Source organism: Haplochromis burtoni, unplaced genomic scaffold (assembly GCF_018398535.1).
Source record: "Haplochromis burtoni strain Fernald_Lab_line unplaced genomic scaffold, NCSU_Asbu1 Contig_418, whole genome shotgun sequence".
In the NCBI taxonomy this organism is placed as follows: Eukaryota; Metazoa; Chordata; class Actinopteri; order Cichliformes; family Cichlidae; genus Haplochromis; species Haplochromis burtoni.
Window position 1 is genome coordinate 189,646 of NW_024582779.1, and position 13,638 is coordinate 203,283.

The window sequence follows — 13,638 nt, forward strand, 5'->3', positions numbered from 1 at the left end:
TGTGTGTGTGTGTGTGTGTGTGTGTGTGTGTGTGTGTGTGTGTGTGTATATATATATCGCTACCATGATATAAAATAATTCATATCGTGATAAATATTTTTTCCATATCGCCCAGCACTACTGCCAGCAGCAGCATTATAGTGCAATAACCAAATGTAAGCACAAAATTAGCCCAGATAGTTTTCCCTCTAAATCTTAAGTGAAAGTATAATATAACTGCTTAACATTTTAGTTTAACAATAATTAAAGTAAGAAACCTATAGCTCTTTAGGAGCTGCACAACACTGTTACATAATAAAAATAACAAATGTTTTCTACCTAGGATGGTGTATCTTGGGTGCAAGATTTTTAAACCAGCTTCTCAACCACCATGTAAATGCATCAATAATTTCCATTAGAGTGCACTGCGCAAGTGCTCCAGCAACACTTGGTGGAGTAATTTGTTTTTTTTCTTGGGTCAAACATCATCAGCTAGTAGCATCTCTTCCTTTGTAGCCTGGGCAGTATGTTTTTACCTCCAGTGGCAAAGCAAATGTGTTGTTTCCTGCTTCACCGGGAACTGGTTCCTTGAATCTTTTCCTAAGTACTTTGTTACTGGTTGTTAAAGTAACTCGCTTTCTAGGCAGTAAATTGTCAAGCTGGGACAGAGCTCTTGCCACTGTCTTAGACATGCCTTGACAGGGCTTGTCTCAATATTGCACACTAGGGAATGTAAACACATACCAGTGCTACAGCAAGGATATAGGAACATGCTTATATATCCCGAAAAAAACCCTTACACACACATCCCTAATTGCAGCATCTTCCTTGCCTTTACAACATGTCTTCCATTCCAATCTTCAGCCACTTTAAATCCTTCTAACACATTGACAGTGCCTCTACAGGTACTTAACCTTTAGCAAGAACTTCCAGCTACAACCAATTTGGTTGTGGAATCCATCACAATCCACTACTCTGTTGGTTACTGGAGAAAGAAGAAAAAAGTCATAGTGCAATCTCCTCCTTCTCTCTGTATTACAGTCATGATGCTTTAATTAATGGTTGTGAGATTGCGTCTCTTGGCATCTCTTCCTCTCATTCAGCCGTTTTACTCTGATGAACCACCAAGCAGCTTGAAATGACAGCAGCCAGAGAACTAGTAGGAGGAACTGAACCACATCAAGGCTGAGATGTACTGTAATAACTGGTTTAAAGGTTTGTTATTATTAAGAAAACCTTCAGTCAAATGATTAAGTCCTTGACTTCACAATAATGACAATGTTGACAAAACTGTCAAGAACAATAAGCTAAATTACTATGCAGACTTATGCATCATGTGCATATTTTCGGGCTGAAAGTGCAAAGCAGCGTCTCAGTGTTACAAGGGTTAAATGTGACTGTGCTGGAAGAGGAAAACAAATAAGTCTTAACTCATGTCCTTGATTCTAGCTAAGTTAAATACAGTGATGTGTCAATTAGTTGCTTTTTTATGCCTTTTGTGATTTCCTCTTAATTTCAGAAATCTGTGGTGTACAAGGTCAAAAGCACTAAACCTGTATGTAAAACCTTCCTTACAACTCACAGCTGGCCCATTACGTTAATTTTAAGATGACATATTTTTATTCTACCTATTAAGAGTAGTTGGCTTGATTCTGAACCATGATCTGAATTATCATTACATATCATTTATTTAATCTTGGTGTCTTTTATTTATTTAATCTTCATTGTGGCTTCAGCCATTTCAGCCCCTCTCCTCTTAAGGTAACATTTCTCTGATTGGCTGCTCCTTATAAACACAGAGTGTAAAGAGCAGATGGTTACGGCTGCACACAGTGAGGTGTGTGCTTGAGATGGCCATATCATATAGATCCAAGAGGAGAAAAAAAATGTTTCAAATTGAACCTTTAAGTTGATATCAGGTTATCTTTACAGAGTCCACAATGTTACTGAGGTTGTTAAGTGGCTTGGTGCCATTGTACTCTTAGTTAAAAACATGAAAAGGATAAACAACTGAGACTCTGACAACCTGAAACAGCTTAATGCTTTACCAAGTAGTCACACATGTGCGACTAGTAGAGCAGGGCGATATGACCAAAAATATTTATCATGATATACATTTTAAAATTTGCGATAACGATATATCTGACGATATAATTGACACTAGACAAAATACTTTACAACTCCACAACTTTGTTAGTGCAAAAAAAAAAAAAAAAAAATCAATGTATTTTCACTTAACCAAGCAGCTGTTTTTTTTTTTATGAGCATTAAAGTTATATACAAATTTAATAATGCAAATGCAAATTCCTTGCTGACAGTTTAACCAAAAGGCATTTCCAGTGGAAATTGGCCGACATATCCTCAGCATAACCATGTATAATATTCACAAAACTTAAAGAGAGGTTAAAAAACAGAATTCATACATAAGGCACACGGAATTATAAGGGGCACTGTCGATTTTCAGATTTTAAGTGTGCTGTATTTTTCAAAAACCACGGTAATAACAACGGCCCGCTAGCGTGGTCTACCAAAAATAGTGCTTTGTTGTGTATCTGACGGACGAAAGCTAAACCAGTTCCACAGCAATGAAGTTGCAGCATTTTTACAAACCAATTCTGGTTCATCCGTTTCATTCAACGATCCACTTTCGCCCTTCTCATTCTCTGTCGCCGCCATGCATTTTCCGCCATGTGCGTATGAAAACAAAGGCACTGTGCATGCGCGTTTTACCCATATTCTATCGCAATATTTCATTTTCTTATCGTTGCCCAACATTATACCGGTATTACTGTGAACGGTATGATATGGCCCAGCCCTAGCGACCAGTTGTCTAGACATCTAATGCAAAAAAATTTCTAGATGAAAAAGTGTAACAATTCATTAATATATTCAGAACTGCAGAAACCATTCCAGTAATTCTGCATAGGAGAAAATACTTTTGGTCCCCTTTATATAATTCCAGAAATGTACAGCCTTGAAGCAAAACCAAAATTCAAGCTAACTAGCTTGCATGAAAGTTAACCCACAAACGTGTTAGTCTACATATCAGCTAGTCAATTAGCGTGCCAAGCAGCCAGTAGGCTACACAGTGGACTGCAATGATTTGGAATGATAGGCCTCATTGCACACAACAGCACCCACCTCCATTTTGTCATGGATGACTGAAAGGCATAATTACACTTAATCACCCCTTTCGTGCCTGCTCTCTGCCCTTTTTAGAATAGAATAGAATTCAACTTTATTGTCATTGCACATGTCACAAGTACAAGGCAACGAAATGCAGTTTGCATCCATCCAGAAGTGCTTTAGCCATGATATAGATATATTACAAAATATATATAAGCAATAATAAAGGCAGGAGGGTGAAGAGTCCATTTTAAAGTGGAATCCTGCAGTGATAATAGTTAATCTAAGAGGTATATCTATGGTTAGATCTAAGGCTAACATAATTTCCTTTCTTTATCTCCTCCGATTCTATCTTCTTAAAAAAAAATAGCCACATCTAACTCCTTATTTAGTTTGTTCTTAAGAACAACTAAGAACAACAGTAGATTGGGTGTCAGCTGGCAGTGGAAAGATATACTGACAACAAATGTGAACACAGCTGACTGTTTCACTAGCTCACCAAGTGCTGGCCAGATGCAATACACTCTTGCCGCTCTATCTAGGATGTGAACTTTTGGATAAGTCAGCCAAACAGTCACTGTCCCTCTCAGTGTATGTATTAATAGCAGACCTGTTGAATCGAAAGCAGAGCAGACATCTGCCAGCTCTGCCTGCTGCAGGACTCCCACCCACCTCCTGTTCTCCAGGAGGTGGATGGGAGAGGAGGAGCTAACAGAGGTACAGAGGATGGCCCAAGTAAGAAGAAAATGGCAACATCTCAAAGCGAAGCAGAAAACAGAGCCTGGTCTGGTTTGTGCCGCTGATCTCTGCCTCTGGCTGATAAATCACTGACTATGCTGTAAAGTAGAGCAGGGCGATATGGTCAAAAGTATTTATCACGATATACATTTTAAAATTTGTGATAACGATATAACTGATGATATAATTGACACGACACAAAATACAACTCCACAACTTTACTAGAGCAAAAAAAACCCCATTCATGTATTTTCACTTAAACAAGCAGCTGTTTTTATGTGCATTAAAGCTATATAAAAATTTAACAGTGGAAATGGAAATTCCTTGCTAAAAGTTTAACAAAAGGCATTTCCAGCAGAAATGGGCTGACATATCCTGAGCATAACCATGTATAATATCCACTGAAGTTAAAAAAAGGGGCTTTGCAACATGAAACCACAGTGTGACAAATAGAAAAGTCAAATATTTATTTTTCAGACCATAAGGTGCACGGGATTATAAGACACATTAAGCGAAACAAAGCAGTCAGATAAATCAAACTTTATTCAACTCATATTTCTTGCTTCTTCCACTTCTGTACCATTGATTCATTAATGTTGTATTCTATCACAGCTGCTCTATTCCCATGTTGTTGCAGTATATTAATGACTAACCTCGTATTGTGGATGGATTATCTCAGTTGTTCTCCTGACTGAAGTTTGGTCCGTTTACAGCATCCTGCCATGCGATTGCATTTCTCTCTAACTATCAGGAACCCTCACGTTAACTTTTAATGAGTGGCAAAGTGTTAGCGTTGATTCCTCCAGATTCACTGTTTATGTTATAGCTGTGTCGCTAGCGATCACGTAGCACATCATTATAAACCAGCTAGCCCAACTTCAGTAACCCTACAAACGTCACTGCTGTTTAGTCTCCTGTCTTCATTTATGTTGGAAGTGATAGCAGAGCTGTACGTTTGAATTTTTCCAGAAATTTCAGAACATGCTATATAATGCTCAGGAAACTAGCGAGCTAACTTCCGCCATCTTCCTGCTAGCTTCTAACTCCGTTAAGTGTAATAAATTCTGTTTTCATGGATGCCTGGATGTTAAACTTCATAGTTACACCTGGTAAAGCAGCAATGCTGATCGTTTTATCAAAGATGAAAAAATTTAGACAGTTTCTTTTAACTCTTAGTTATGCTGCAGTGTTTGTTTGACTTTGGGACCTGAAGAGGATGGAGTTCAGGACCCAGATTACTCCCAGATTTACAAGCGCCTTAGTCCCACAAATACGGCAATAACGACGGCCCGCTTGCATGTTCTACAAAGAACTGTGCTGTGTATCTGACGGACAAACACCAAACCAGTTCCATATCGCTGAAGTGGCACCATTTTTACAAACTAATTCTGATTCATCCACTTCACTCAACGAAACGCTTTCTCCCTTCTCATTCTCCATTGCCGCCATGCTTTTTTGGCCATGTGCGTATGAAAACAAAGGCACTGTGCATGCGCGTTTTACCCATCTTCTATCGCGATATTTTATTTTCTTATCGTTGCCTAACGTTGTACCGGTTATTACCGTGAACGGTATAATATGGCCCAGCCCTACTGTAAAGCAGAGATTTCAAACACAGAACCCCTAAGTCAGAAAAGGCCTGCCAAAGGATCCAACCTACTGGGGGAGGGGGTATATTTTCTGGAGTTTTCACTTCTGTCATTACTTTTATTTGAGCCTGAGGTCTAAACTATAGCCTTCATACAAACAAAGACATTGCCTGCTCCGCTATATCAAAGTAAGCAACACATAAGGCAAACAGAAAATGAGTTTTTTTTCCCTGTTAGTACATCCAGTGAAAAACATAAAGGGTACTGTTTTTTTTTCACTATAGAGCAACTATTAAATTCTCTAAAAAAGGCTATAGCCTTTTTTTTTTTTTTAAACACAAGCAGCTATCCATCCATCTGGCTTTGTGTGTACAATTCATTATTTCACTTATACAAAGTAGTGGCAGTTGCACAGGTCTCACTGCAAGAGACAAGTTAACCTCTCATACACTGCTCAGTGCTTTTGAACATGTCATTCTGCAGCCTCTACAATAAAAAGGCCGAAACAAAAGAAAGCGCAGAGTAGTTAGGGCCCTGTCAGGCAGAAATCCAGTGTCAATCCCACCCTCTCAGGCATATCGCAATTTTCAACTCAAGTACTAAAAACTAATGGCACTTAGAGTGACAAGTCCCTACTTTGCATTCAGTGCCTAAAAAGCACACAGGCCTTGAAGAAAGTAAGCCAATGACTTGTTGCAATTCTATAACTTTCAACTTAGCTTTAGCAAAAATATGCAGTGGAACCTTTGACTCAGAGTGTCCTCGTGTCTTGAGACTTTATGCAATGCACAGCCTCTGCCACCTGTCACCCCAGCCATTTACATGAGTCTCTCTTGGAAGCCTAGATAGCTTTGACTAATCCCCACCATAACTGACTGACAGCTGACCATTTGCTCACACAGACACTATTGCTAAGTAGGCCTGCATCCCCCTTGGATTTATAAATCACTCTTTTACACACACTTACAGGTCAGGTTTCCCTGACTTCTACTGCAATAGCATGCTTTTGAGGGTGCAAGAGGCTAAAGAAAGCAGGACTAAAGAGACACCTTAAAATGCACAAGTTCTCATACAACCAAAAAATCCAATGATACTGTCAATATCACGTTGCGGTGGCTACAAAGTACTACCAACTTCCACATATCACAAACTGGCATTTTAGTTGGCATTTCATTGGGGCAGATGATACATTTCTGTCTTAATCTTATTTTTGTAATAAGGAGGACAGCCTTGGATTAAGAGACTAGATATCACATGTAAAGATATTGCATATCAACGGACAAAGTACAAATGTAATGGTGTTGTTAAACCAAATGCAATAAAGTCTTCAGACAGTGTGATTACATTCAAGGAAGAGACCATAACTGATGCAAGTTCAAGTTCAAAACCCTACAAACTGACAGCAGAAAATGAGCATTTTGCTGTGTGTGCCAGAGTCGCTTTATACAACTTTACTTCTACACACTACAGAAAAATTAGCAGCTCTGCAGACAGTGAGTGAAATCAGTCACAATATGACTTTGTGGTAAGTGCTACGTAATCCATCATGGATACAACTGATTGGTGAAACTGAGTAATTATGATTACAAGTTGTAATTCTTTTGTGTTTTATCTAAAAATACCACCCCGGCCTTCTATAGACAATTATGTCATTAACACCTTCTGAAAAAAGGAATATGTCAATAACAGCCCAACCCAACCCGCTGTATCAACAGCGACCATCACAAATGTTGTTTTCTTCCAAAATTCATGACAAATGGATACAAATTTCACAGCATCTTTGGAAACATTCTTAAGATGGCTACATGCTGTGCCATTTTAGCAATCTCATAAATTTGCTGCATGCTACACTGTTTACTGCCCCAAAATAAACAATGCAGACCTTTACATTTGAAGCATGTATGCATGAGTAGGACTTGAATCTGCATACAATTACAGAAGATGCATTTGACCTTGACCTTCACTGTTAGGGTCCACGGTCAAAATTGACCTTGAAAAAACATTTAAAGAAACCATATCGAGTAATTTATGGAAAGGGCATGGAGACAGCTGTACAATACACTTTTTATGTTTTTAGTACGACGCATTGCGACGTGACAATGATGTCACAACAGGCTGAGGCCATCACATTGTAATAAACGCAGGCTGACATCTACATGTTGTAATGAAAATAAATCATCAGTTTTGGTATTGGTACTACTTTGGTGCCTAACTTGACCTCTGGGGGTCGTTGGGCACTCTTGGCACTCTTTTTTTTTAATAAACACTAAAAGTGCATCGCTATTAAAAAACAAACAAACAAACAAAAAAAAAAACAATACTGTGTGTTGGTACTTATACAAACATAAAGCATCACTATGACATATCTTTTACTAATACAGTGATTCTGCCCAGCTGTGCACCTCTGAGGAGCCTGTTTGGCCACACAAAATTCCCACAAACCTTCCTTCAGTCAGGCTGATACACTAATGCCTCTTTTCCACTAGTACCTACTCAGTTTAGCTCAACTTTTAAGGTTTTCTATTAGGTGGCAGTACCTGATACCAGGTACTTTTTCAGTACCTGCTTGGCTAGTGTTCCAAGCAAGCTGCGTCAATACGAATATGTGACATCAACAGACTGCATGCCACCAATTGTCCAGTCAGTGGCATCACTCGATAGTCATCGAGAGCAACATCTTCACAATAATCAAAATTGCCATTTTTAAAACCGGGCAACAAGGGAAATGGCTGCACACAAACCAACACCGTGGTCCCTGAGCCGGACAAAAAGCAGTTGACTGAGCAGCAGTCTATGGCCATTGTTGTGTGGTGTTTGCATTGCAAACAAATGACGTCCCAGATGTTCAGACACGTTGCTATAACAGCCCCATGCACATTGAGGTGGTACTCAATAATGGGAATGGAAAACAACGGAAACCGAGTAGAGTCAAGTGGAGTCGAGTAGGTACTACAGCAAAAGAGGAATAAGTTGTGAAACACTGACAAGTCCAAGGGACTGTGAAACTATTGTACTACTTTGTGTGTTTTATGTGTGGAATTGGGAAGCATGCTTGTATCCAGCTGGTTACCAAATGATGCAGGCACAGAGCAAATAAACTGCAAAGACAAAATGGAAAGTGAAGAAATGAACAATGTAGATTTTTTTTTTTTTTTTTTTTAAATCCAAATCCAGCGACAAGGAAAATCTTCTGTCTGATTTGCAAAATCATCTGCAAATCAGGAGGGGTACACAGCTCCTTCAGTCTCCTATTTAGTGGTTACGTTAAAGAAAAGCATGCTCTGTGCTACAGCAATAAACCAGGCTTTAGTTTCAATAAAGGGGGTTCAAAGACATGAAACAAGCCCCAAGTGGAGAAATGACAAATTGACTGAGACTCAAACCAGCACAGAGCAAAAACACAATCATTAATAAAAACCAGAAAACATTTGCTGTATATGATGCCTTTTTCTTCCACTGGCTCAACAATGATGCTAATAAAACAAAAGGAAGGAGGCAGCCAAAGAAGGTTCTGTGTAACCAAGCTCTTTAACACATCTTTAACGATGAGTTAAAAGGACTAGCTTTATAAGGGGGAGTGTGCTTTCACACATTAAGTAAGAAAATAACAGTTCTGTCCAGAGGAATTGCAGAAAGACATTCGTTGTTTGTTTTTTTCCCCCATTTAGTCATTTCCATTTATGATATCTTATATTGATCCTGAGAAAAAAGATGTGAAGATCCTTTTTCTCAGTGGAAAATGGTGAACATAATGAGAAAACATGGTCCTGGGCCCAGTGGTGGGAACAAGCTGAATGAGTTCTAGTCAAAGCCAGTCAGTCTGTGTCAACACAGGACTGCATAAATAGCTGCATCCTGCTTCTTTCTCATCCTCTCCTGGCCCAGTCCAAACAATAGCATGGATTAACTGTCCTTCCCATCTACTGGCAGTGGGCAACAGTAACCAGGACTGCAATTAAGAGCCCCTCTGGCTGCTCTCTGTAGACACAGTCCTGAAGCTTTAGCGATGGAACCAAAGCCAGCAAAACAGCTCTACTGTGCACACGTGCACACACAGTAGCCAGTAAATATGTTGATAAGGTTCATTAATGGCTGCTTGTAGCCAGGAAGGCTTTCATAGGTTAAGGGCTTTTCATCAGCTAAAGAGTGCCAAGAGCACAAAATGCTGAACCCTCTTAGTACAAAGTTTAACCCCGCCATCAGTTGGACCATAACAGTAAGAAACAATACTCTGTAATGAAACAACCAAGTGGTAGTGACTGAAATACACTGCCTGGACTGAGACTATATACAGACCATCATTTTTAATCTGTGGAATTATACATAACAAACACAATCTAATATGATTTTGGTTCTGTGCAAGGAGATGAACAGGACTCTGCTCACTTAGGGACACCCACTAGAATACTAAGTAAACCTTTCAGAAGCCTTGCCTGCACATGTGCAAATAATAAGCACTTTCTCCTCATTCCACTATTTTAGAGTGCAACAATCCATGTGGCTAATGGCTCTGACCACAGGATCCAAAGGCCACACTAAAAAAACAAAACAAACACAAACAAAAAAAGCGACAAAAAAACAACAACAACAAACCACCACAGAATAACCATCAACCCAACAACTGGAGAGAGCTGCTGCTAGAAAACACAGGAACAAGTAGTACCTATGCAATTACTATGTGTGCCAATAAGTATATCTCACACAGCAACCAGCTGGAAGAAAGCACAGACTGGCCCACCATCTAGCTCAACAGTAAGGTGAGCGGCATTGTGGACTAATCTGAATACTACAATTGTAGGGATGCTACTGAGGACTCCATGAAACTGATAAACATTCCAGACTGGTTACTACTGGGGTTGTAACAATTTCTCCCAAACAATGGTTTTGGTTCATACCACAATTTTGGGGGCCCACATTGTTAGTTTATACCTTAATTCATTCTTTAGATGAAGTTCATAACAAGAAAAAAGTAAATTGTCTTCTCTTTACTTTGATGGATGATGCATGTTGGTTGCTTGCCACCAACAGCAGCAAGCGATAACATGAAGCCTGCCATTTAATCAGATATCCCCTGCAGTCATGCAGTCAAACTGTTCACAGAGCAGAGGGTACAACGCTGTCCAGTCACGCGTACAATATCAAAGTCTTAGGATAAATGAGCATGTGTGTGGTTTGTGATTGCATGGGTGTGTACGGCTCAATGAGAAAGTAACCACAGCTTCCTCATTGCCTCAACTGCACCTCTCAAGTTTGTGAGAACTCCATTTGAAAAAGAAAAAGCAAATTAACATCTAGCTGACTGCCCTTGAAGGAACACCTTTGAGAGCCCTTTCTACATGCATAAATAATCATGAGACCGATTTCAGACTCCTTTAGGATTAAGACTGCATGCACACCCACACCGTCTGAAAAACAAGCTTAACAGAGTACATCTCATTATCCAATTCAGGAGATGGACTTAGTCCCATGGTTTTAGTCTCAGCAAAGCCACCTGATATGACAAATATCATAATTATGTCATGGAAGGACACGCAATGTGTCTGTCTGCACTGTCAGTCCTCACAGGAAAATCAATGAGACAGTTAATTCAGTGCAATGGGACACTCACAGACATCAGCTGTAGTTGGGCTGACCTTGTAGCCTACGGCAGCTCTCAAAATGATCCATGCCCAGCAGCACAGTGCTGGAACACACACCTTGGTATTTAAAACAAGTTCTGTTACACAGTCCCAGGGCTCATAACTGTTGAGTTAAAGTTATCTTACAACAACAGCGAACACATGCTCAGGCTCCGTATAAAGACTAAGTGCCGATGTGTCACAGCAGGGTGAGACAAAACTGTGTGAAACAGGTGCTAGCCACATTGCCACCCATCACACTGCTGTGTGCTAAAACTGGCTATTAACGTGACTTTGAAAAGACGTTCTGTGCAGTTTGATTCCAAAAGCCTGTTTTCTGACAATGTTTTTAGTTTTGTCTTTTTTTCCTTTCCTTTTTTGGAAGAGCTAGGGGAGTTAATAAAGTGGACAAGATAGTGAACTAGTGCTCAAGGCAACAGGCCCGGTGCTCTTCAGTGGAAGATAAAATGACTGCTGAAACTTAATGAGTGCATTACACTTTTAAAAATGCGCTGCATCAACATTCACATCCTGTCTAGTACACACCTCTGCAACTCACCAATACAATGTTCTAATTAGCTGTGTGACTCATTTCATTTCTTTACCATCATTCATCAGTCAAACATCTTTTGCATACCTACAGCCGGAGCATCATACTCATCACCCAGTAGTATTTCAGGAGCTGAGTATGCCAAAGATCCACAGCTGGTGGTTAGCTTTTTTCCTGGCTGAAACTTGTTACTGAATCCAAAGTCAGTGAGCTTGACCAGCCCTTGTTTTTCAAAGAACACCACGTTCTCGGGTTTCAAGTCCCTGTGCACCACGTGCAGCCGATGACAGTAGGAGATAGCGTGGACAATTTGGGCAAAATATTTCTTAGCCAACTCTTCGTTCAAGCCCTCCTCATGCTTCATAATGTAGTCAAACATATCTCCTCCATCTCCAAGCTCCAGGATGAGATAAAGCTTCGTCTGCGTATCTATCACTTCATACAGGCGCACAATGTTGGGGTGCTGCACCAGCTTCATGCAGCGGACCTCCTGGAAAAGGTGGCCCGTCGCCACTGTGTCTAGCTTAGTCTTGTCAATCACCTTCACCGCCACTTTCTCCCCAGTGAAGACATGGCGTGCCAGCTTGACTACAGCGAAGTGGCCACGGCCCAGGGTCTTGTCCAGGTCGTACAGGCCGGCGATCTTGCCATCGTAGCCACGCTTAAAGCCTGCCATAACTCTGGAAGGTGAGGGGGAAAGGGGAGCCCCCGCTATGGGCAGGAGCGGGTTGGATGAGTCAAGAGGGTCCAGCTTATTTCAGTTCATCAAAGGCTTAATGTTAAACCCATGGTTCCAGCTTCCTAATGCGCAGAAGACACAAACAAGCAAAATGCATTAATTGCCTGTCATGAGAAAAGCTGATGTTAAAAAAACAGAGAGAAGCACCTTTTTCCATTGTGGTGACATGTCAGTCTAGCCTAAATGCATCTGCCTGTCTCTTTATACAGCGTTATACAGAATAGGCTTGGCTACATGACAGAATTAATTGAGTTCAGCTAAGCGTACTGAACATATATATGTTAGCACAAAACCCGGTGTGTTTAACCACTCAGCTTTCTGAATGCAGTGAGCTTGGGCTTGTTTTGACAGGGTGGTTGCTAACTGCTGCACCAGCTAATGCATCCCAACTCGTTGCCTCGTACTGATAAAAATTGAACTTTCCTAATATGTATACATACATTAAATGTTTAAAAATACTTGTTACAACAACGGCAGAGTTTAAGCTCGTAACTCAGCTGTGTAACGGGCCCGGAGGTAGCACAACCAACTAACGTTAGCTCCCACCCGGGGGACGGGGGTAGCTCGTTGTTCATTGATTGATCCTATGTTAGCTTACCGGATGACTCACGTTAATCACTTTGAAACAACGGAACGTCACCAGCCCACCCTACAGAATTTTCAACACAAACTCATTTTTCGTTTTGGTCACTCGGGGGAACAGGTGTTTCTTTCAATACCACCCAGCTAGCCTTAGTTAGCATGTAGCATATAGCAAGCTAAAGTTACTACGGTTCACTCAGCTCACCGCTCCAGCTTCTCTCCGCTAACCATAAACCCGCGAGTCCAAGTCTTCACCGGGTACCTTATGCGCTCCGGGGCTGTTTGTTTGTGGCGAATAATCACAAAAGACCAGGACGGTGCAGCCTCTTCAAGAAGACCACGGCACTACACGGTGCCTATGCCCAGCGTTCATTCCATGAAGGAGGCATTGCATCGTTGGCAACAGCTGCCCTAATCGGAATGGTAGTATCCTCCCAGCCGAAGCGGCGGGGCTGTGGCGCTGCCTTCGGGTGCTGAAAGTGTCAAAAATGTCACACCGTCACACTTATCATAGAATTGCTTTAAACAATATACACAAGGTATAAAACGTATTTCCTTTCTTGAATAGATATGGATCACGATTAACTACAAAACCATTAAATTTTTTTTAAATGCAATAACAAGGTAGCATTTTTTTCATGGAACCTACAGTATAGACACTAATTGTTTTTGATCGCTTTTGTTATTATTGCTAATTGACACTAATAAGGTTGTAGT

The 13,638-nt window shown here is 40.5% G+C and overlaps 2 protein-coding genes across 3 annotated transcripts in view; both read right to left on the minus strand.

Moving 5' to 3' along the window:
• Positions 1-8,172, minus strand: part of snrka (SNF related kinase a) — a gene marked incomplete in the record, with an annotated part of 63,781 nt that extends 55,609 nt beyond the window's left edge. Inside the window, 1 exon segment of the mRNA XM_042213109.1 lies at positions 8,168-8,172.
• Positions 8,173-9,090: 918 nt separating this feature from the next.
• LOC121812050 (SNF-related serine/threonine-protein kinase-like) lies at positions 9,091-13,436 on the minus strand. Of its 2 annotated transcripts, none has more exons than XM_042213112.1 (2): positions 13,184-13,436; positions 9,091-12,401 (listed from the first exon to the last, which is right to left on the minus strand). In XM_042213112.1, the coding sequence occupies exon 2, from the start codon at positions 12,274-12,276 to the stop codon at positions 11,665-11,667; it is 612 nt and encodes a 203-aa protein (XP_042069046.1). In that variant the 5' UTR covers positions 12,277-12,401; positions 13,184-13,436; the 3' UTR covers positions 9,091-11,664. The 2 variants fall into 2 exon arrangements, with proteins under 2 accessions (XP_042069046.1, XP_042069045.1); XM_042213111.1 differs by having other exon boundaries at positions 13,127-13,436.
• Between the last annotated feature and the right edge of the window lie 202 nt (positions 13,437-13,638).